This window comes from Cibotium barometz, chromosome 35 (assembly GCF_041138505.1).
Source record: "Cibotium barometz isolate CiBa-2024 chromosome 35, ASM4113850v1, whole genome shotgun sequence".
Taxonomy (NCBI): domain Eukaryota; kingdom Viridiplantae; phylum Streptophyta; class Polypodiopsida; order Cyatheales; family Cibotiaceae; genus Cibotium; species Cibotium barometz.
In genome coordinates, this window is record NC_141080.1 from 14162419 (window position 1) to 14188049 (window position 25631).

Sequence of the window (25631 nt, forward strand, 5' to 3'; positions counted from 1 at the left end):
TGTGAGGCGGGGATCCTCGAGCTCCAATCCCCGCCTTCATGATGATATTCCATTGCCCCCTCATGATGATACCCCACTGCCTAGAGAGCCCTTGTTTGATAATGATGGCAACCTACTTAGCGAGAATGATCCCCAGAGTGTCTCGTCCACCTTCGAAGAGTCCTCTTCAGAGAACTCTCTTGATGGACACTCTAGTAGTGATCATGTTGATGATCATGCAGATGTTGGTGATGATGTAGACTTTTGATATGTTATAGCTCTCTAGGCATTGGGCATCTATCTCCTTCTAGCCCATCGATGATGTATTGTAGTATGTAGTATCATGTATGTACGCATGTTGGCGGTCGCCCATGCCATGAGTTTTTGGCCTATCCTTTTGTAGCAATTTTGTACTCTAATGGCATGATGACATTATGTTCATGGTTCTACTATTTTGTAACTTCTTGTCTACAATTTTTAAGTTTAGGAAGTATTTTTATAAAAAAAAACGTACTAATATCGTACCGTACCTCAAAAATTTTAAGATACCAATTAGTACCGTATTTTATCGTACCGTACCGTACCGTACCTTTCGTACTAACTAACCACGAGTCCAGGATAAGTCAGGCACGAGCTACGTAGTCTCTCTCGTTCAGTTTATGCTTCCGCTTGTGCATTCTCCAACAAGGAGCCCTGTGATGGTGCCCCAAAAGGCCACCCTTTCACCTCTCAAGTTAGGTGCATAGATATTTAGGATGCGTAACTTCTGACCCTCATGCATGATCATAATCCATTGAGCCCTAGCAGGTATAATAACACCAGATCCTTTGGTTCCAACTGCCCCAGACCAAAAAGTAAAGCCCGAAAGAAACTTGCTAGTTTTGCAACATTGGAGCCTATCCAATTTGTTCTCCTGCATCAAAAGCACATCCATATTTCCACCTATGACTGCTTGATGGAGATGGTTCTTCACAAGACAGTTCCTACTATGGGTGGGAAGCCCCCCTAGGCCTTGCACATTCCATGAGACAATCCTCATGGACAAGATGGAGTTTTGACCTGTGACCGAAGCAAACGCTAGGCCGGGGTCGGAGCGCTCCTCTCATAATGCTGAAGGAGGGGGTAATCTTTGGGACAAAGTCCACTGTCATTCCCATGTCCGGGACTCTGCACAATGTCTGCATAAGTGCGAGATACATGATTGCCATGCAAGGTACCGTGACGTGATACATCTTGTTGTGCATTCTGTTGTTTATTTGCATAATCTTTCAAGCCCTGTACATCCTGCAAACTGCCCTGCCAAAGAGGGCAAACAGTCTCACCACTATGATCCAAAACATCACCATCCTGCTCTTCATGACCTGAGGGAGGGATCCCAGCGTCCCCACACGGAGGATGGGCACGTGACACGACCCGACAGTAGCCTCCATTCGAATATGTGTGGTGTTTCATAACTCTAGACCTTCTACGCCTAGACATCAATCATTGATTTCTTCATGGCATGAGCATCCACATCTGCCACCCATGCCAACACCGCTGCATCGACATCAGCTCATACCAACCATACACACAGGCCATATTTGCATCCCAAAGACGAGTCCTAAGTGGGCAGGCCTACTCCATCCTATGTGCCAGGTGCGCTAACCCAGAGCAGCCAGGATTTCCACCACACACAAACAGATCCATGAGATTCTCCGGTGACATGACATGCCCTCAACATAGCCACATCTACCATTAAGAGGCTTGTAGAGTCATGTTTCAGTTTTCAGCTTTCACGTCCTTTTCCATGGCATTGTTGTATATACCCATGGTATCATTGTATGCCTCTTTGCTCTGATTTGTGCGCAGGCAGTTGCCCGCCTCGCTGCTCTGTGCGCACCTCTGCCCGCCTCTCTGCTTTGATTGGTGCGCACGCGCACCTTTGCCCGCCTCTCTGCTCTGATTTGTGCACAGGCAGTCGGCCTCCGTTTTCCCACCATTTTCCCACCGACACTTGCTCAGGCCCCCAAGGCAGCAACTAGGGGAAAACATGTCTCAACCCCTGGAGGGAGAACAGGACGGTGAGACCTTCTTTCACACCCCCACGAAGGCACCACATGCCAACCGCAGAAGACTGAGGGAAGGGATCATGTCCCCTGGCTCATGAAGGCTTGCGAAGATGGCCCAACGAGATGAGGCCCTTTATGAAGAGATACAGCTTCACATAAGGACAGAGATCAAAACCATGTGACAAGAGCTTGAAAAGGAATGGACTGAGCATATGCATGCCCAAAGGAAAGTGATATACGAAACGCTAAAGGAAGAGATATATGTCCAATTGAAGGGAGAAATGCAAGCCCAAGTACGGGTTGAGATGGAATTAGCCCAAGCCTTGATGCACACGGAAATGAAAAAAGAGATGCAGAAATGGAAGGATGACATGCTCTAGGAGATTGGCACAACAGTTGCGTTGTACGAAGGCACTTTGAAGACATGTATGGCTGACCACGAAAAAGATATCACAGAAATGCAAAACACTTTGGAATCATGAAAGGCAAAAGTGGCTGCAGGTGCGAAGGAAATGCATTCATGGGCTGAAATTGCCAGTGCCACAAAAAAACAAATTGAGGAAGTCAACCCACAGATTGAAGTAGTAAAAAAGCAGAAGGATACACTAGTCAATAAAGTAGAGGTGATGATGCTACATTGGAAGAGGAAGCCAAGAGACGGGCATGTGCCTTACATGTACCCGTGGTTGGGTCGGAAGATAAGGGAAATCCCCAAGAGGATGCAAAAGCTCTTGCAACAAAAATTGGAGCCAGTGATGTACCCATTACTGGAGCATGGCGAGTAGGCAGAGATGAAACCAGGGCGAAGATATCAGGTTTGGTGACTTGGAGAAGAAGAAGGCCTTCCTCTCCAAAAGGATGGCCCTTAAGGGGGAAAAGATTTATTTGGATGAGGACCTTACACCGGCATAGATAGCACACCGGAAGGAGCACATGATGCCGCGTGTGCTTGAGGCAAGGAAAGAGGGGAAATGGGCGGTATAAAGAGATGGCCGAGTCATCATTACGGAGAGGAGGCCCACTTGACGGTGCGCGGCCTAGGAGACCTTGCGATTCACGGTGTGGAATTGCAACGGAGCCCTTAGAACAGATGCAGGATACTTTGAGGATACTTTCAGACACAGTGATATTGCTATGTATACGGAGCCCATCAATGCACAAACAAGAGGCTTCCTGACGTGCGGGGTTATAGATGGGAATCAGTTTTTCGCCCTCAGCCATGCACAGTGGGAGGTACCAGAGGATCTGGAGGAGTGGCAATACTTTTTAGGAAGGAGCTTCGTGTGACAAAATACATGTGGTACATAGAGATGCAGATGCGAGGTACATGTGGGTCCAAATATGCAGAGGGGCTCCGCGAGCTATATGTGGCGGTATGCTACTTTCCCCCAGCCCACTCCACGTTTGCAACATCATGAGAGTCGCCCTATACGCCACTATATGATGATATCATGAGGTTTGCCAGCATGGGAGACATATTACTAGAGGATGTAGGGTTGCAGAGATCAGCACAAGATGAGGGGGAGATTACAAATTATGGCAAGCATTTTCTCACACTTGGGAGTGCACATGGGTTGGTCATATATACAATGGCTTATCGAGATGGCAAGGATCACATGCTTTCACACACTGGAACTCTAGAGGGGGAGCGAGCACAGTGGACTACTTGATGGGATCTCCTTCATTGATACCTGATGTGCGGGGTTTCACGATTTCCAGTTGGCCCATTGGCATAGCAGCCGATCATGCATACCTGAGTTTCACACTAGTAGGTAGATCCCCGAGAGATGGGCCAGCCACTCATCTACCTAGGTACCCGAGATATCAGTTTACACGTGAGACAGTTGCGGTTTACCGAGATGCAGTATCTGATGGCTTGTTCGCTTTAGACCCACATAGCCCTCTGGACGAGATCACGAGAGGATTGGCAGGTGTACTACATGCATCCGCCTCATATGCTTTTCCCTGCACTATGATCCCTTCCACCCAGCCCCGCAGCACTGGCCCACAAAACAGTTGGTATGATGATGAGTGTCGTGAGACATGAGCACGTGAGATTGCCATTGGGACTCACACGCATAGACAGGCCAGGATGATCTTTCGGCACCTTGTGCGCGGGGAGAAACGAGCCTATCTGGCTAAGCTAGAGGAGGAGATCTACCAACTCTTCCTGGGGAGGGACATCAAGAGGGCATGGAAGATGTTTCAGGAGAGACAGCCTGGTACTCCGATTGCTACACCTGAGGCATGGCATACTTATGCTAGAGAGCTATACGATGCACCAGGACAACCCCCCACCCACCCTCCACTGGGAGCTAGACCGCGGCTAGCAGCACCTTTTTTACTATGCGGATGGTGCTAGATGCGATAGACAGGTTATAGAATGGAAAGGCACATGATCATGATGGGCTAGTTGGAGATCACTTCTCATATGCGCGCGACACTTTGGCTCCGCTCATCGTACATGTGTTTAATCATGCCATTTGTGAGGGTTTCCCGGCAAGCTGGACAGAGCATATCATTGTACCACTCTTTAAGAGTGAGGACCCCATGGTACCAGGCAACTACAGGACGATCATGATTGTTCATTACTTGGCCAACCTATATGGCTCTATATTGGAGTCGGAGCTGAGCCGCTGGGCAGAAAGGCATGGTCATCGAGCACATGGACAAGCTGGCTTCAGAGATCTCAGACTCTCCGGAGGGATTACAGAGACACCTGGATGCATTACAGGCTTTTTGGTGCGGATAGAGATCTGACAGTGAACCTTGGGAAAACCAAGATTATGGTGTTTAACACCACACAGGCATGGGTGATGAGATCAGAGCCTTAATTTACTTTCGGAGGCGAGCCAGTTGAGTACGTCAGGTCATATGTCTACTTGGGAGTCACTTTCACAGGACCGCGTTTCTCCCTGAAGGAGGCAGCAACAGCTAGGTTAGCTCGAGGGCATGCAGCCTTGGGGGGCACTTGAGAGGCAGTGTGCACACATACAGTTTCAGGAGCCGCGCACCAAATTGTGGCTATTTGATACGCTTGTCACACCGACCCTCTTGTATGGAGCTCCAATTTGGGGGCCCAACATACATCACAGATCTCAGAGAGGGACAGATGAGGGATGGAGGCAAATCGAGAGACCATTGATTATGATGATTGCCCGCATGATTCGGAGCAAATCATCAGTACCACATGAGATTGTTCGGGCTGAGCTGGGTGCCGCACCAATAGTAACCGAGGCCCTATTCCATGCAGTTACCTTTTTACGGCGGCTATGGGAGCTCCCTCAACAGAGGTACTCCCGATCGGCATTGATCTCATCCATACAGTTGGCAGAGGATGGAGATACTCATTGCTGGTACGCTCAGATGAGATCATGGTTTGACCTACATGGTTTGCGGATAGAGGCACTACCACCCTTTCAGGGTAGTCTGGATTGTCCATTTTTGGATCTCACCCGCTCAGAGCAAAATTGCGTGATCAGGATGGATATCATCAAAGCGGACACAGAGAGGACATGGACTAGCCCCCTTGAGCCCTTAGGCACGAAAATGGCTCATTACAAGAGCCATTTTCTACACCTCTCACCAGATGATTTTATCACCTGCCCGGCGTACATGAATGTACACCTATCACATGGCATACGTTGTGCCATTGGACAGATTCAGACCTCATCTCACCAGCTGCGGATTGAGACACGGCGATATAAGCATCAGATCTTGGATGACCGCATTTGTCAGCTATGCTACCAGGAGGCAGAGACAGAGGAGTACATTTGCCAATGTACAGTCTATTATGAGATCCGAGGGAGATATCACTGCCTCTTCCGAGAGGGTTTTGGGTCGTTACGCGGGGTCGTGGAGTTTGAGGACTAGGATTGTTCCTACTTGAGCTCAGGAGACACAGACAGACCCTCTTGGTAGACAGGAGACCTAGACACAGGACCCTGACATATTTCTTTGGCACCACACCAGCAACCCAGCCCACACCTCCTGATACCTCCTCCATTGGGCCATCAGGGCACCGATCACGCTCCCACGGAGTCACCACTGATAGAGCAGTCATCTTATGTCGTGCTCGTCAGCCACGCCCACCAGGATCTCGACCACGACATCCTCACCATCGCCAGATCAGAGCCATTATTGCTCGGCATTGGAGGCGCCTACCTTGCTTCTATGACCTCTCCATTCTAGACAGCCCCATGGCGGAGATACCTGATCCAAGGAGAGGCCAACACTTCAATTGATCAGGAAACATGGATCTACCTAATATACATTTTCCAGTATTTTCTACTTAGTATCATCTTGGAGTCTTACAATTCTGTTCTTATAACTGTAAGACAATCAATTTATTGTACTTTTTAGTCTCATTTAGTTGTTCTCTTTGATGAGACACCAACTTCAAATGTACTCTCAGTTTTGGTCTCATAGGCCATTATGGCCTCTTAGAGACGTTAATATGTCATTTCATTTCATTTCATTTCTCTCTCTTAGCCTTCTGCTCACGCATTGTGCACTGGCACCCTATTCTAGTCACTAGCACCCTATTCTGGTTGGGCTACCCTGTACGCGCCACCTTGTTCTGGCAGTGCAACTGCACTGTTTGCCTCTGCCCACCTTGCCCTGTTCTGTTTTGCACTGCCCTGCTCTACCCAACCCCCCTCCCCCCCCCCTGCTCTGGCTGTGCAATTGCTCCATGCCGCCTTGCCCTGCTTGCCTAGTTACTTTGTCTGCCACTGCCGCCCACGCTGCATGCATCCCGCCCACGACCCTCTGCCTCTGCACTGCCTTGCTCTACCCCCCTCGTTGGCTGCGCTACCTTGTCTGCGCCACTGGACAGAGGGGACATTACAGCATCAGGGAGAGAGTTCCTCCACACATGGCTTAGCTAGCTTCAACCGGATGTCCTGTTGGCATTCTAGCTCTTACATGCTTCCCATATGGCGGAGGCTCGAGTACAGTGGATTACCAGATGGGATCTCCGACTTTAACCACATCCATACATGCCTTCACCATTCCCACCCACCCCCTTGTGCCTATCTCTCATTCAGCCTTAGCTTTCCCTGGCCATCCTCACCACCACCACCCATCTCCCACTAAACCCAGATTCACTTCCACCATGATGGGAACTCAACTAACTCCAACCATCTCTACCGACATCTAGCACATGTAGATCCCAATCTCCCGCTAGCCGACCTCACCTCTCACCTCACCACAATCTTACACACCTTTGCTATAGCCGCATTTCCATCCACCAGCCAATCCATAGCCAGACCCCCTACCGGAACCATGCCCCAAAATGATTGGTATGACGAGGAATGCCGCACAACACGTGAGCGTCTCCTACGCGAGGTTGCAACTGGCCAAATCTAAGAGCGAGATGCTCAAAGGATTAACCAATACACAACCAGAGTCCAGACATGAGAAACCAGCACATGTTAAGGCCCAATACAAGGACTTAAGCCAATCTCTCAAAGGTGTGAATTGTAATGAGGCCTGGAAGAAAATCCGGAGCTCCCACTAGATAGATACCCTCGGCTTGCCCTAGAGTCCTCAAGATAGCTCGCACTTGATGGAGACACGCAGTGTTGGTATGCACAGGTGAGCACTTGGTGTTGTATGCATGGCATGCAGATGGGGGCTCATTATTTATGCAGATGCCTAGTACACTATAAGATCAAGGGGAGGTTCCCCTGCCTCTTTCGAGAGGGATTTGGCCCACTCACTAGGATCATGGATTTTCTAGACCAGAGATGCCATGCGCTCTTTCTTTTGGAGATCCGCACACACATGGAATCCTTACTACGGCCCAAATCAATTGCACTTGCCCGAGGACTAGCATAGAGAGCTCTCACTGACTTCTTCTCTGACTTCTTCTAGAATAGAACCTCGAGAGTAGATCCACCTGCTCCCCCAATCTCCAGGCTGATGCTAGAGCTCGATCGGAAGGAGTGACATTAGACAGAGCCATCGAGCCATGGAGAGCCTAACGGCCCCGACATAGTGGCCGCTGCCTGGTATACTATGAGATCCGCGGTAGAGGTTGGGGGAGTGGGGGGGTCATTACTAATGCCACTGCCCAGTATACTATGAGATCTGCGGTATGTTTCACTGTTTGTTTCGTGAGGGATTTGGTCCACCCTCCAAGATCATTGACTTCTCGGACCAGCGTTGCCTAGGGCTCTTCCTGCTTGAGCTCTGCAAACACAGGGACACTTTCTTGAGAGAGCTTCGGCCCATACCACCTCGACCCCTCCCTTGCCACCCAACCATCACCGCTTTCCTCTAGACCCAGGAGGTGGACACGTGTACAGTGGACCCCACCTTGGGCTGCTCCGGACCCACCTCGCCTGTGAGGAATTACCTCGGACCGGGCCTCTCCATTCCAACGTGCGTGATGCCCCTGGACCCCTGGACATCGGCAACGATCCCCTCATCAGAGCTGAAGATCCAGGACATGCTCCACTGCTAGCGAGCTACCTTTCCACATGATGTAGCTGAGGGAGACCTCTCAGCCATACTCATTAGCCCCATGCTTGATATTTTGGAGAGTGGTATACCATCTATTGGGGGCTGACGCTTATCTCATGTTTCATGTTCCTGGTATTCCATGATGAGTTTCCATAGACAGTTTTGTATCACCCTAGTGTGATAGCTATGTTTTGTTTCTATTTTATTTTCCATTCAATGATAAGATATGCCATGGACATTATTGTATCACTTTCGTCTCATAGGCCCATAGGGTCTTTAGTAGATGCTTAGTATATCTTTCTTTCTTTCTCTGATACATATTGTTAACATGATTTTTCTTCTTCTTCTTTTGAAGAGAGATAAACTGTTTATATTAATTTTGCCTGCAGCAAGAGATTTACTTGGCTGTTTGGAATCACTTTCAACGTACCAAGTAAGAAGCTGTTCTCCACAAACTCCACTTTGGAGTGGCTGAACACTTCCATCCTCCCCCACTCTTTAGGTTGCCAGGGCAACGAGGATTTCCACCACACAAACACGTCCATGAGATTCTCCAGTGACATGACATGCCCTCACCACAGCACATCTGCCATCAGGAGGCTTATAGAGTCACATTTCAGTTTTCAGCTTTCACGTCCTTTTTTTAAGTTTTCTCATGGCTCTGTATACCCATGGTATCATTGTACTATTCATGTTCTCATAGGCCCTTCGCGTCTTTTGTAAACTTAATAGATCTCTCTCTCTCTCTCCCTCCATCATCCATGACTCTGCCCACGCCAGCTTCCCCTACACCACATGCTCCACAACAAGTTTGCCAGTGGGATCCCAACCCCAGAAATGATGGTATGATGAACAGTGCAAAACCACCAAGCTTCGCCTCTTACGCGAGAGGGAACATGGGCTGATTTTAGCACATAAGATGCAACGCATCTTCCGTACATTCACTCGCCGAAAGAAACGGGCATTTCTGGCTAGACGAGAACAAGAGTTATACCAGCTCTTTTTGAGCGAGGACAACTCAGAAGCTTGGCGCATTCTGGAAGAAAAAAGAGCACCTACACGCATCTTGATATATGCTGACGACATTGTCTTGATCTCAGATTCAGCCGAGGGTTTACAGACACACTTAAATGCATTGGAAAAATTTTGTAGGGAGAGAGACCTTACCGTCAATTTCGGCAAAACCAAGGTTATGGTCTTCAACACATCTTATGCAGTCGCCTCACGATTTTCTTTCATATACAGAGATGCCCCAGTGGAGATTGTGCAGAAGTATGTGTATCTAGGAGTCACTTTTACAGGCCCTTTGTTTTGCATGACCACAGCTGCCACTGACTGAATTGCGAGGGGGCACGCCTCCCTAGCCCGTATGGAGAGACAGTGTTTCTAGGCACATTTCCAAGAACCCCGCACTAACTGCTGGCTCTTTGATAATCTAGTACGACCAGCGGCTATGTATAATGCAGTCCTTTGGGGGCCACGCCCAGGGAAGGATCACTGGAGGAGCATAGAGAGGCTACAGGTGATGATGTTGTCAGGCATGATCAAGAGTAAGCCATGTATACCACATGACATTCTACATGTAGAGTTTGGGGTGGCCCCATTGGTTACAGATGCCCTTTTTCAGACTGTCACCTATATTCAGCATGTATACACACTTGACAGAGATCGCCTCCCACGACTAGCACTAGAGTCCTCTGCAATTATACGGCGAGAGGGAGAGGGAGCGATTGAGATGAGCTGGACTGCCCTCCTCAACGACACGGCCACCACCATTACCGATACATGCATGGTACAAGAGGTAGTCGAGTGGTTTCATGCACATGGCATACAAATTGACCATCTCCCCCCATTTAATTATAGCTTGGATTCCCCATACCTTGATCTCTCACATCAGGAGATCGACCGGATCATCCGGTTAGATCTACTCGGGCTACACATACACCAGTGTCTCCATCATAGATTGGTAAGAAGTGTGAGTTCTACAGAGATCACTTCTTGAGACTCTCCAAGGATGGATTCTTTGAGATCCCGAGATACACACAGATACACATGTCACATGCCATGCGTATCACGATCGACCAGCTCAGGGTATCCTCCCACCGCCTCAGAGTAGAGACTGGCAGAGCTGAGGATATCCCACATGAGGAGAGCACATGCACAGTATGCATCACATGAGCAGTAGAGGATGAGGCCCATTATATGCTCAGTTGCCCGGCTTACTATGAGATACGGGGGAGATTCCACAGCCTCTTCCGAGAGGGATTCGGACCACTCACACGGGTGATACAGTTTGAGGATCAGAGGTTCTTGGGCATGTAGTTGATGGAGCTGAGATGACACAGGGATGTAGTGTTGAGGCAACATGCTGAGAGACAGCCCCGGCTCCGACAAGACACTCACAGAGAGCCATCACAACTTTGTTTGTGGTACATACATCCACATCGGAATCCACTTCCCACAATAATTCCTCTACTACAACATCAGAGCCCCACCACTATACCCACGCTCCAGCTCCACCCCCCAGAGGAGTTCTTCGTGAGAGAGCTCGATCCATTTGCAAGCCAGACGTCCCCAACCTTGAGCATCAGGACCCTCAACCACACATAGACAGATTCGTGAGGTTCTCTACTGACATGTCACGCTCCCATCACAGAGGCCTGCCATTCACTCCACCATTAGATCGTCGGTTCTGGCCGAGGCGAGTATTGTCATTAGCTGATCACAACATATCTCACTGTACATAAGATCATTTGCTGATCACATGTACTGTTAGACGTTTTTTATTTTACATTTTCTTTCAGTTTCCCATGGCTCAGTATATCCATGGTACCATTGTATTACTTTTGGTCTCATAGACCCTTGGGATCTTCCATAGACGTTAATATAACTTTCTCTCTCTCTCTTTATACCTTTACGAGGGAGACTGACACCGTGTACACGGATGAGATATACAGACGCTTATGTGCCGAGGAGCCAGGACGGCCATTAGATGAGCTCACTCAGATATTGATAGATACGCTTCATGCTGCAGCATCAGAGGCATATCCCCATAGTTAGCCTACACGGAGACGATCTGGGAACATGCCCCAGAACAGTTGGTACGATGAGGAGTGCAGAGAGATGAGGATCACATTACAGAGAGAGGTGCTCATGGGTGTTACCACTCACAGACAGTCACGGATTACCTTCCGGCACCTAGCGTGACGGAAGAAGAGGGCTTATCTTGCTCAGTTAGAGAGGGATTTGTATCAGTTATTTATGAGTCGGGACTCAGGCGAGGCATGGAGACTATTTCATGAGCATTCACCATCAGCCATTACCTCTAGAGATTTGGGGTGAGTATGCAGCATCCCTGTACACAGCAGCAGGACAGCCGCCCCTGCCAGACCCATCGGAGCCATGCCCAGAGACATGTGCTTTCTTTACTGCTGAGATGGTAAGGAAAGCTATTGACAGGATGAGGACTGGGAGAGCATTTAATCATGATGGTTTGGTAGCATAGCACTTTATTCATGCCAGAGATATGCTTGCAGAGCTTATTGCTATGATGTTTAACCGAGCCATGTGTGAGGGTTTTCCTGAGACTTGGAATATGTCCACGATTGTGCCTATCTTCAAGTCAGGGGATCCCATGCTTCCTGGGAATTATCGTACCATCATGATTGGTCACACATTGGCTAGATTATATGCATCTATTCTTGAGCAGGAGTTGAGTAGATGGGCAGAGAGAGAGGGCATACGTGCATCAGGGCAGGCAGGGTTCAGGAGAGGTTTCTCCACTCTTGACCATATCTTGACACTCAGAGCTATTATTGAGGAGGGCAGATTATATGGCAGGAGGATTTATTGTTGCTTTGTGGATTTCCGCAAAGCTTTTGACACAGTACCGAGAGCCAGACTGATGCGCAGACTACAGGAGATGGGAGTGCCCACAGAGCTGATTTGGGGAATCATGGCTTTATACAGGACAGTTGTGGGACAGGTACGTACTACTCAGGGTATAGATGGTTCACTCCACTATTGGAGTGAAACAGGGCTGCCCCCTTTCTCCCACCTTATTTGGGATGTACGTGGATGAGGTTTCAGACTATGTAGAGCGGGAGGGTGACAGAGGAGCACAGCTAGCAGGGACATGGATTCCGCTGTTATTGTACGCTGATGATATTGTGCTGATCTCAGATTCTCCAGCGGGGATGCAGCGTCATTTGGATGCATTGCACACATTTGCACAGGACAGTGGATTGTCTGTTAACCTTGGTAAAACCAAGGTGATGGTGTTTAACACCACAGCACAGTGGGTTAGGAGGTCAGTACCCACCTTTACATATGGTCAGGAGACAGTGGAGTATATAAATGCATATACTTACCTTGGTGTGGTTTTCAGTGGCCCACTATTTTCCTTGAGGAGAGCAGCGGAGACCAGATTGACCAGAGCTTATGCAGCATTGGGGAGACTAGAGAGGATGTGTTCGCAGGTTCAGTTTCAGGAACCTCGAACAAAGCTCTGGCTCTTTGACACTTTGGTCACTTCAGCGATGCTGTATGGAGTGGAGATATGGGGACCCTCAGTGGATCACCACAGCCGAGCTGGTAGCACTGATGGATGGAGACATATGGAGAGGCCCTTGGTTTCTATGATTTCCCGGATGATTAGGGCCAAGGCCTCTGTACCACATGATATTATCCGTGTAGAGATGGCTGCCCCCCCATTGGTGGTAGAGGCACTCTCTCGATTAGTCTCCTTTATACATTGCACTTGGGCTCTCCCTAGAGAGAGATATGCTCGCTTAGCCCTGGAGTCTTCACGACAGTTGGCATCACAGGGAGACGGATCATGTTGGTATGCACAGATGACAGCTTGGTTCCAGTTGCATGGCTTTAGTATGGAAAGGCTACCTCCATTTCAGTACTCCCTGGATGCACCCTCCCTCTCTCTCACACGGGCAGAGATTACTAGACTTATGAGGCAGGACTTGATTCAGCTGGACACTAGGAGGACATGGATACAGCCGACACAGGACCTTGGTACGAAGATGGCTTTCTATAGAGATCATCTTCTCCAGCTCACGCAGAATGGGTTTGTGATTAGACCCAGCTACATGGATACTCATCTTTCTCATGGGGTACGGTGTGCTATTGGTCAGATGCGCACATCCTCACCACCTAGAGATTGAGACTGGCAGATTCAGAGGAGTACCAGTTGAGGCCAGGATTTGTCAGCTATGCTAGATGGAGCCAAAGACAGAGTTACATTACATATGTCACTGTCCAGTATATTATGAGATACGAGGCCGTTTTCACTGCCTGTTTAGAGAGGGTTTCGGACCACTTTCTAGAGTCATGAGATACCAGGATCAGAGATGCCTCGGATTATACTTGCTGGAGCTTCGTAGACATAGAGAGGGTCTCTTGAGAGGGACGGGATCAGAGAGGGAGACACACCTACAGAGGCAGATTACAGACTTCTTTCGACCAGAGATTGAGCAATCAGGCCAGCAGGCATTGCAGCTAGCCCTAGAGTATAGCCACACTAGAGGTACACTGATTGATCGGGCTATAGAGCTGGGGCGGTCCAGGCGCCCCAAGATGAGAGGCCCATCTCGACACCGGCGGAGACTACAACAGAGGATCAGGACCATACTAGCACGGCATGGGAGACGTCCAGTCAGAGTACTCACCATGGAGTACATTGAGGATATCCGCCATTGATCAATGAGAGACATCTTTGGATAGTGATGTGTATGATGCTTACCTTTGTTGCTAGAGTTTTCCTCCCAGATGTTATCCATTAGGAGCTCCTAGTACCGTACTTTTCCTCACAGTTATTTCAGTTTCAGTTAGTTGTTTTTAGCTTTTCTTACACAGACATTGTATCAGGTCCACCAATTGTTGTAACCTTTTTGGTCTCATAGGTCATTTTGGCCTTTTGAAGACGTTAATATATCATTTCATTTCATTTCTTTCTCTCTCTCTGTCATACATAATGTTAACATATTTTCCTCTTCTTTTGAAGAGAGATTAACTCGCTATATTAATTATGCATGCAGTAGGAGATTTACTTGGCTGTTTGGAATCGCTTTCAAGGCACCACGTGAGAAGCTCTTCTCCACAAACTCCACTTTGGAGTGGCTGAACGCTTCCATCCTCCCCCACACTCTGCAAGTTCCCTTTGATAAAGAAATGCATGTTCTCAATGGGATAGTTCCTCCTCAATATGACACTGTCTTGAATATAGAGAGTTTGGCGAAGGCGTTCACATATGGCATCCAGGACTTGCTCTTCCATAAAAGTAAAGAGTCGCACCTGCCAGGAATTCAACACAAACTTGGTGATCTACATGATATCTAGTCATCAAGAAAGCATTCTTTTCAGCTAATGCATGCAACTCTCAGAAGAGACCGTTACACCCCAGCAAAGACAATCATTGCCGTTATAAGATATACTCTCCAACCATTGACATTGCCTTCAGGGCAATGCACAACTTGTAAGCATCTTTTCTGTGGACTTAGATGGTGCCCTCAGTGTGGCTCTTCCATAACATCTAATCTCCCTCCCAGAGTGGCCAGTCTTGGAGAAACACAACACATTTCTCTATCTCATCAGGGTCATTTGCATTGTCTATATATATTTTCAGTGCTACACACTCCTCCATTGAAACAATCACATGAAACACATGGTTCACCCAGTTGGACAAAACACTATATAACGCCAACCTTCTTTATAAGGTCCAAACAAAGAGCCTTGCGGATTTCTTTCTCTATATCCTCCGGTAAGCCTTTTAGAAGCTGGTCCTCATTTACACCTCTATTGGCAGCCCACTTCAATCTTTCTGCTTGTCGCACCTTTCTGGAAAGAAAAAACCACATCATCAAAATCATGTCAAATGGAAGCAATAAGATTGCCAAAGAACAGAGGCAATACATGAACTCACACTATACATGGCAATCAATGCATTGAAAAACTAGTTCCCAAATTGTATGCACAGGGACTCTGATATATAGCAGTGCCATGGCAGCTGCTATCTAGGTAAGCAGCACCACAGGCTGCCAACTAGGTAAGAAGCACCACACAGGCTGCGCAAGCAGGAACATGTGAGCTGCCAACCAGGAAAAGAGCACAACAAAGGCTGCCAACATATATATACATACATGCATTCTTACATATAGTATGTACACACACACACACACACTTTTTTTTTTGTGAAAAGCGATGTTCTATTTGCTTCACTGTACAAAGAAAGAAGCCTTCAAAAGTGAGGCAAACTTATGCAAGATCAGAAACATTGAAAGAACAAGTCTAACAGCAGCTGGTCCATCTCTTCTAATCTATGGCAATCATATCGAGATTGGCACAAAGACTCACGGAAATATGAGTTCTCGTCAATCTGTGTAGAGTGAAAAATCAGATGATTGTGGCTAATCCAGAGTGTCCAAAGTGCCCAAAAACGTGTCCAAGCAAGGAAACTTGCATAATCAGCCAAGTCTTTCGTGATATCTTCCAAAGATCCAAAAATGCTTGGGGAAACAACATCCTAGAAATCTAGAGGCCCAAGAAACAGATAATATGAGCAAGAAATCTTTGGTATCCAAACAAGCCCATAGTAAATGAGACATAGTCTCATTGCGATTTGAGCATCTAGAATAAGAGGCAGAAGCTATCCTTCTTTTGGCTAGAGTTTCACCAGCACGTAGCAATACAACCAAGCATCGCCAAAGGAAAACTCTCTACTTTAATGGCAATTTATTAATCCAAATATTTTGGAGATTTTGTTTCCATCATTTCGTTGTCGTATCCATATTTCAAAGCCTATTTGAATGAGTAGCGATCCACGACTCACGAATTATAAATATGTATATCCAAGCAGCAGCGAGTTGTAACATGGAAACTTTGGAAAAACTAGGCTCATCTCTCTGCAACATCCAATCTAACAATCGGCTCTCTTGAATGACAAGTGGAATCACTTCAAACTGCTGCAATAAAGCTATAATTTTTTGCTAGACATGCCTCTAATGCATGCCCAAATTTCATTTCCTTGCAGAAATGTAAGTATTATGCCATCCAAAGAGACAATGTCTTGGATTAGACGTATATTTTTAGTGGAGGAAATAAAATAGGCTTTCTTTGGCTCCTGAACTACCAGAGGTTCCAAAAAAACTCTGCTATAGTGAATGCTCTCTAATCTCATTGAGTTACCTGTCTCTAAAGACCTTCCAGACCAATGCAAATACTGGACGACTTTTTTCCAATCAGCAATTAGTCTAGTAGTAAAAGGACAACCCCGGTATCTTCCCTTGCAACTTTACAAGAAGCAAATCCCAATGTGTACATTTCCATCTGCCAAAAGAATCTGTTTTAGGTGTAGTACACATAGTTGCAATCATAACTATTGCGAAGGCTTTTCCTCAGCAAAAAGGTGGATAGCAGAGTTGCTTTTCTTGCCAAAACACGATAATGAATATTCAAAATCTTCAAGCATTCCCAACCACTGGATTACAGGATCTTTCTTGAAAGGCCATCATCATTCTTGGTTTGGGGTTTCTTTTGGGACAGGTGTTCCTCTTCAGGTTATGGGTCTCCCCTTGCCTAGGGAGGATGATGTACCGGTTTTTTTTTCTGTACAGCATGGATGGCAGCTAGAGAGATGTGATGTGCAGGACCTTATTGAGGGCCCCCAGATTCGTCCAGTCAGAGTTGTTGGCAGGTTAGGGAAGCACGTCTTTGTTGACCCCCCCCCCAAGGGATGATCACAGAGAGTGTTAGCCTTTGGTTGTATGGTGGCTGCCCTATCAGACATTTGCATTGGGACCCCGGTGAGTGGGAGTGGAAGGATGCTTGTAACTGTTTGAAAAGCATGCCTTTTTTCAGTTATACATTGCGGAATGCCAGACATCTTATCTTGGGACACATTCAGAGTGTCCCTACTCTTAGACCCATTGGCAATCTTATGGCATTTCGATTGACATTCAAAGGGTATTTTGGCGGAGATTGTGGCATTCTTATAGGAAGCCACAAATTTCCTCCTTCATCTAGGTTTCCCTTCATGGTCGTCTGGCCACCAATCAGTGGAGGTCTGTTATTGGTGCTTGCCCAGCATGCCCTAGATGTGCAGGAGTCTCGAAGTCAGTTTACCATTGTTTATGGGAATGCAGGGAAGCACAGAGGGTTTGGTCTGCGATTGCACACCTCTTTGGTAGGATTAAGAGATATGACGTGCACAACCTTATTGAGGGCCCCCAGATTCGTCCAATCAGAGTTGTTGGAACTTGGCAAATTAGGGAAGCACGTCTTTGTTGACCCCCCCCCCCCCCCCTCTCCCCGGGGATGATCACAGAGAGTGTCAGCCTTTCGTTGTATGATGGCTGCCCTATCAGACATTTGCATTGGGACCCTAGTGAGTGGGAGTGGAAGGATGCTTGAAACCTTTGAAAAGCACGCCTTTCTTCAGTTATACGGTGCGGAATGCCACACATCTTTATCTTGGGACACATTCAGAGTGTCCCTACTCTTAGACCCCATTCGAAATCTTACGGCATTTTGACTGACATTCAGAGGGTATTTTGTGGCATTCTTATAGGAAGCCACACATTTCCTCCTTTATCTGGGTTTCTCTTAATGGTGGTGTGGCCACCAATCATTGGAGGTCTGTTATTACTGGTGTTTGCCTAGCATGCCCTAGATGTGCAGGAGTTTCGGAGTCACCGTTGTTTATGGGAATGCAGAGAAGCACAGAGGGTTTGGTCTGCGATTTTGCACCTCTTTGGTAGGATTAAGAGGGATGCTATCATTTCTTTTGGCTCTATCATTTGGTTGACACAGTCTGGGCCTCAGTTGAGATTCAAGGGGACTGATAGGAGCTTGGCCATTATGGTTAGGCAAGGAGTTACTCGGCAATGTTGTCTTTAGGATTTGCCACTTTCACACTTTGTCCCTCCGGCACAGAGGTTAGACAGCTCTTGGGAGATTATTGCTAGCATCTCAGCCTAGAATATCTAGAAGGCTAGATGCACTAAGGCCACTGAGGTTACTCCCGTTCTTGTTTCTCAATGTCTTTGCACGATTTGGAGTGATATTATTCACACCATTATGGCTACCTGGGCCAGAATCCAGGGATCTTCTAGGGCTGCGGAAAGGAAGTGCGGCCAGTTTATGAGAGAGTGGGACATTGGTATCTTTCTCACATCCTCTCATTTGGGACCCTATTAGCAACACAGGGCTCCTAATTGGTTATATCTCCACCTTGCTTGGTGTGAAATCTCCACTGTCTACAAAATTTTCATAGTTAATAGAAGTCTCCTTTCTGAAGCCGAACAGTATACTGGAAAAAGGTGATCTCTATGGCCTCAAGGGATGCACAAGGATCATGCCACTCGTACTCCCCGGGGTCCCACTGTAGCCTGGCCAAGGGGCGCGCTGCATATGCCCATATGCGCCAATTCGGGAGCACATCAGCAGGGTCAGGGTCAATATGCCACTTCCGAGAAGCGGCGGCCACTACCCGAATCCTCTGAAAAGGTGCACTCTGCAACCAAAGGCGACTCCACCTCCACTCTCTGGAGTCTGCCCTCATCCTGAATCTCATAGTAGAGGCAACTGCCATCCTCAGTGCAAGCTCTGACAGCAATCAGGATCTCCAACTGTGTAAAGGCTCCCATCCACCGTGGGGCCACTGGCTCGAGAGGCGTGAACCACTCCTCTGTGAGTGCCTCCTGAATATCATCCCTCATAATCAACCCCCCTCTGAAGTGACTCAGCCTCTCCACCTGGATCTCCTCTGGTAGACTGCAGAAGGCCTGCCAGTCTCCAAAACTACGAGCTGGGCCTGCCGCTAAAGGCCCCCAGGCTAGCTGAGGCCGAGAACCCAGCATATGACCCTGCTCTGTGCGAACCGCTGGGCTCCAGATGAGCGGCTGTCTGGCCCGCTCCTCAACACAAGAAGGAGGTCGCTGAGAGAGCCCCGGTCTCAGCAGCTCCCAAGCTCTCAGGATACTCAAAGCAAATCTGTCCTCCCATCCTCTACTGAGGCCTGTCCTCCTCATCTCTATAAAGATCCAGCGAATCTCTGGTGCCCAAGTGCCCCCTGCTGGGGGCGCCCGAGCCTGCAGCCGCTGCAAGAGGAGCTCTTTCCAAGGCTCAGCGCCTGGAAGCAACCCCCGAACGATAAGCTTCCCCAATAAAGCTCTACTCTGATCGACTGGATCTATAATGCCCAAACCTCCCTGAGCCAGCGGAAGTGTAATAACTGCCCATGCAACCTTTGCCCGAGCTGGCTGACCGTCCCGCCCAGACCACAGAAAGTTCCTGATCAGCCTCTGTACCTGGCTGATGCAAGAGCTCGAGAAGATCCAGCGAGACGTAATGTACCACATGGTCGCTCACAGCACCTGATTTGCCACCACCACCCTCCCAGCCAAGGATAGTCGAGCTGTACTCCAATACAAAAGCTTCTTCCGAATGCTCAGAAGAAGCGGGGCAATCTGCTGCTCAGGTGACAAATCTAGGCCAATCTGGCATCCCAAATACCGCACTGCTGTGCCTGGAGGAATCCATCTAAAACCGGGGTCCGGGCTCCATGCCGGAGTGGGAGCATTACTGATCCAAAAGGCCACTGTCTTGCGCCAATTGATCAATGCTCCCGAAGCTGCACTAAAAACCTGGAGCGATTGCGCTGCCCGAAGAAGATTGGCCTCTTGGCCATGCAAAAATAAGCCGGTGTCGTCTGCAAACTCAGCATCAAGCAGGTCCTCCCCCTGGACTGGGAGCTGAAGTCCTCTCAAATCGACCTCCTCTGCCGTCAAATACATGCTCATAGCCTCCGCAAAGAAGAGAAAAAGAAAAGGGGCGAGGGGACACCCCTGACGGACTGATCTGGTCAGCTCAAAACTCGGCCCCCGTCCTCCTGCAATCAACACCTAGCTGCGAGCTGTGGAATACAGAGCCGCCACCCCTCTGATCCATGCTGGCTCAAAGCCCAGGCGAAGCATAGTGCCCTCTAAGAAACCCCAATCAACTCTATCGTATGCCTTCTCAAAATCGAGAAGCATCACGACCAAGTCCTCGCCAAGAAATCTAGCTCGGGTCGTCGCCTCCTAGAAAGTAAAGATGTTGTCAAGGATACTGCGCTCCTTGACAAATCCTGTCTGAGTAGTAGCATGAATCAACTCCCCAAGGAACGGCTGGATCCTCAAACTCAAGGCCTTTGCTAAGACCTTGTAGACAGTATTGAGGATCGTAATAGGCCTCCAATGCCGAATATCATCTGATACTCCCTCCCCCTTGGGGATAAGATAGATCAAGCCCTCTGAAAAGCTCTGCGGCATCACCCCAGTGCAGCGTGCAGAAAAGAGCTAAGATCGATGAGTCCCTGGGCACACTGGCCCGCTGCATCCTGGTCAGAGCACTGACTATCATGCCAGATCCTCTCAATGTCCTCAGCGAGACTGGGATCTGTAAGTACCCTCTCTGGGATCCTCAACTGCAAGCTAGGCTCCCGTGTCCTCTCCTCCAATGTCAAGATAACTGGCGCATGATATGAAAATGAGGTGCCAGCGAGAATGCCGACAGAGCCCCCTCGCTCCCCTAACCAGTCGCCCACATAAAAGCGATCAATCCGTGATAGATTAGTCCCTCCCTGCCGGCGATCCGACCGAGAGAAAGTAAGACTGTCCTGAGACCGGGAGAAAGCCCCATGCTGCCATGCATCAGTGATCCTCAGTGACATGCAAAACCGGTCCCAAGCTGCAAGCTCCGTGTCGTGCACTGTAACATGACTGCCTCCCGGCGCTCGCTGAAGCTCCCGCCTCCACCCTGCTCTGCGCACCCTCGCCCCCCCCCCTCCTCGCGCCTGTTTTCCTTCCGCCCCCCGCTTGCTTCCCTCTGCTCGCCGCTGCGCCCCCCCTCTCCTTCCTCGCTGCTGCGCCGCCCCCCCTTCCTTCCTCGCCGCTGCGCCCCCCTCTTCGCCATTTCGCCTCCCCCCCCCCCCCCCCCCCCCGCTGCCGCCTGTTCCCCCCCGCTGCCGCCTGTTTGCCTCCCCCCCCGCTGCCGCTTTTTCGTCACCCCCCCCCCTGCTGCCGCCTGGTCGCCCCCCCGCCTCTTCGCCTCCTCTCGCCGCCTCCACTCAGCAGCGCCCCGCCTCCCTCCTTCTCGCGTTGTCGCCGCCCCCCCCCCCCCTCTGGGCCTCTCCTCCCCCCTTTTTTCGCCGCCCCCCCCTTCCCTCCTCTGTCGTGCTGCTTTTCACCCCTTGGGGGTTTTTGTTTTTTTCCCCTCTTCGTCTTCCGTCCTTCCGCCTCTTGGTGTGCAGCCCGCTTCTTGCAGGTTTTCCGCTTTCGCCTCGCCTTCGCTTGAGCTTCAGACTCTGATGGAGACTCCTCCCGCCTCGTCTCAGAGGGACTCTTCCGCAGCCCCCTCGCCCGCCACCGAGGTCATCCCCATCAGGCTTTCTCTTTCGCCGGAAGAGGAAGCGAGCCTCACCGCAGAGGTGGAACGCCTTCAGGCTCACTCCACCATCTGCCGTATAGTCGGCACTCGCCCCAGCAGAGGGGAGATCAGGGATCTACTTCAGGCTCGCCTTCTTGCAGATGTGGGCAAGATCCTTGATGTACAGCTCTTGGGCCGGGGACATTATCAGATCGAGTTCGAGGCCGCCCAGAGCGTTGCCAAGGTCCTTGCCATGAGTCCTCTGGATATCAGGATTCAGGGGTGCTCGGGCTTTCTTCAGGCCTTGGCAGCATGGATTTGACCCAGCAGCGGCGGAGCAGGGAGAGCGCCTCTTCCATATTACAGTTTGTTTCCCTGGTCTCCGCCGGGAGTATCTTCCGCTCCTCTCCAGGCTCGGAGCACTGGTGGGCTCGGTTCTTGAGACGGGCCCCTCAGCAGCTTCAGTGGTGGCCAGAGCAGCTGGGCTACCTTCGGTCAGAGTGTTGGTATCTGACATCTCCTCCCTTCCTAAGGTCATTCAGCTACCTAGGATAGGGGGGGGGGTGGATAGATCAGAGAGTGGAGTTCTCGGGGCTCCCGAACCAGTGCTTCATTTGCAGGCAGGTCGGTCATTTGGCCAAGGCCTGCCCTCGCAGGAGACCTCGGCCCTCACCACAGCAGCAGGCCACGGATGGCCCGCCCACAGATTCGGCTCGGCAGGCTGCCTCAGGGACACCTGCTCAGGCCACAGAGACCTCGGAGTGGCAGCCTGGACAGGGGCGCCGTCGAGGGAGACAGCCACAGCAGCACGCCCAGGTACCGCTGCAGCAGCAGCCACAGTCTCAGCCTCACTGGGTTCCCGTGAGGAACAGATTTGCTCCCCTTCAGGAGGAGACCCCTGCAGCGACCGAGGACCAGGAGATGCCAGCTCCCCCTCCTTCACCTCCCCCACACCCATCCCCTCCCACCGCCTCGCTTCCACCATCGCCTCCTCCCGCCCCCGCTCCGGTCTCGGCAGCGGCTCCCTCTCCTCCTCCCTCGCCTCCCCCTCCTCCCCCTCCGCCCGCCTCGCCTTCCCGGGAGGTCCTGGCAGCTCCCTGGCGCTCACCTGCAGTCCGGAGGGCGCTGAGCACTGACCTCGCTCGAGCATCACAGAGGAGACCTATGCCGATTAGGGCCTCACGGATTTCATCTATTCGTAGTCGGCTGAGTCGCCTCGGCATTCGACAGCGCTCGGCGGCGTTTGATTATACCTTCACACGGCTTTTTGGAGCAGAGGGCCCCCATGAGCCAGCACCCATCCGAGTGCATGTAGTGATACCTCCGGCCCGCGGGGAGGAGGCACTAGACTCAGTAGTGGCCTTCTCGTTCCCTCTATGTGGACCTTGTGACCGGGAGTGGACTCTAGAGCTCGCTCTCAGCACGTTGAAGACTCAGGCAGTTGAGTTTTCTCATCACATGAGCGATTTGGAGGTTACAGATGTGCTAGGCCGACTTTGGGAGTTGGCTCATTTTGTCTTGGATCCCGGGGGTGTGGATACATCCGGGATTCGGCATTTGGTCGTGCGCATAGTTGCAGATTTGGCGCGCGACCCAGGATATGTGAGCATTCACGAGGTTACTATGTCAGAGCAGGAGGCAGTCGCCATGGGTCACAGCCACTGGCGCCTGATCCGGGATTCTTGCAGTACACCGGGTGGGCAGACTCGCAGCCGTTCGGATGGGGACTACTCTCCATCCAAGCCGCTTGCGAAGGCCCGCCGTACGGCTGAGACAGCATCCACCTCAGTAGGACATCCATGAGGATCATCTCATGGAATGTACAGGGCCTTGGCGGAGCACACTTTATACGCTATCGAGGCTGCTTGAGGCAGGAGCTACAGAGATGTCTGGTTGGTGGCAGCATTGACATTCTGATGATGCAGGAGCACCACTTGGGTGAGAGCAGGATCCGGAGATATGGTTCGGTGATGCCTGGTAGATGGGACACTTTCTGGTCTGCAGGGTTTGGTCCGTTGGGTGGACAGGGAGGAGTATGCATGGTTATTGCAGATGCATGGCGGCAGGCCATTGTGGACCGAGGGATCATTGTGCCTGGTAGAGCACAGTATGTCATTCTGAGGATGCATGATGAGCTATTGGGTGTGCTCAACATCTATGCGCCCAATCATGCTAGTGCCAGAGCAGAGTTCTGGACTCAGGTTACAGATGCATTGCCAGAGGCCGCACATTGGTGTGTTGGGGGAGACTTCAACATGCTTGAGGACCCGGCAGATAGGGTGGGAGGCAGTCATGTTACAGTGCACGGCACGGAGCTTGCAGCTTGGGACCGGTTTTGTATGACACTGAGGATCACTGATGCATGGCAGCATGGGGCTTTCTCCCGGTCTCAGGACAGTCTTAGTTTCTCTCGGTCGGATCGCCGGCAGGGAGGGACTAATCTATCTCGGATTGATCGCTTTTATGTGGGCGATTGGTTGGGGGAGCGAGGGGGCTCCGTCGGCATTCTTGCTGGCACCTCATTTTCAGATCATGCGCCAGTTATACTGACTTTGGAGGAGGGGACACGGGAGCCCAGCTTGCAGTTGAGGATCCCAGAGAGGGTACTTGCAGACCCCAGTCTCGCTGAGGACATTGAGAGGATCTGGCATGATAGTCAGTGCTCTGACCAGGATGCAGCGGGCCAGTGTGCCCAGGGACTCATTGATCTTAGCTCTTTTCTACACGCTGCAGCTTTGACACGACTGGGAGAGATTCGCGAGCGGGAGCAACGGCTGAGACGCAGCCTTGCTTCGCTACAGCGCCTTCAGGAGCAGCAGCCTGCATGTGAGTGGGTGGCGTCCCAGCTGAGCCAGGCACGCCAGGAGGTTAGAGAGGCAGAGGAGCAGAGACATGAGTTTTACTATCGTCGTCAGGCCTCTCAGTGGACGCAGCTTGGTGATAGAGTGACTGGGGAGTTTTTTGAGATCACTGGACCCCGTCATGCGCGAGCAGGGGTTCGCCAGCTTGCTAGACCGGATGGATCGATAGCTACTGAGCTCGGGGAGATCAGAGCCATTGCCACTGCTTTTTATCGTGACTTGCTTTCAGCGGAGCCAGCCACTGAGGATCGAGATGTATGCAGACAGACTGTGTGGGCCCATGTGCAGAGGAGGGTCACAGACCATATGCGCACAGTTCTAGGTGCGCCTCTGTCAGAGATTGAGCTTGCCGAGGCCTTGAGGGTCCTGCCGCGACATAGTTGCCCAGGGGAGGACGGACTGACGCCGGCCTTTTTTATGCGCTATTGGGACCTTTTGGGGCCAGGCCTCCGCAGGGGCTTTCAGCATGTTTTGGACACTGGGGTGATGCCGCAGAGCTTTTCAGAGGGCTTGATCTATCTTATCCCCAAGGGGGAGGGAGTATTGGATGACATTCGGCATTGGAGGCCTATTACGATCCTCAATACTGTATACAAGGTCTTGGCAAAGGCCTTGAGTTTGAGGATCCAGCCCTTCCTGGGGGAGTTGATTCATGCTACTCAGACAGGATTTGTCAAGGAGCGCAGTATCCTTGACAACATCTTTACTTTCTGGGAGGCGACGGCCCGAGCTAGGTTTCTTGGCGAGGACTTGGTCGTGATGCTTCTCGATTTTGAGAAGGCATACGATAGAGTTGATTGGGGATTCTTAGAGGGCACTATGCTACGCCTGGGCTTTGAGCCAGGATGGATCAGAGGGG

At 50.3% G+C, this 25631-nt stretch overlaps 1 protein-coding gene across 13 annotated transcripts in view; it reads right to left on the reverse strand.

Moving 5' to 3' along the window:
* The window catches only part of LOC147618182 (putative cyclic nucleotide-gated ion channel 20, chloroplastic), a 155514-nt gene that overhangs the window by 30515 nt on the left and 99368 nt on the right, over positions 1 to 25631 (reverse strand). For all 13 annotated transcript variants that reach the window (XR_015262071.1, XR_015262073.1, XR_015262068.1 and 10 more), the window contains 2 exons: positions 15212 to 15344; positions 14558 to 14801 (listed from right to left, as the gene is read on the reverse strand). Coding sequence is in view for 5 of the 13 variants with exons in the window: in XM_086774606.1 (XP_086630732.1) it covers positions 14558 to 14801; positions 15212 to 15344 (377 nt within the window). In the remaining 8 variants the exon portion in view is untranslated. The remainder of the gene's footprint in view (positions 1 to 14557; positions 14802 to 15211; positions 15345 to 25631) is intronic.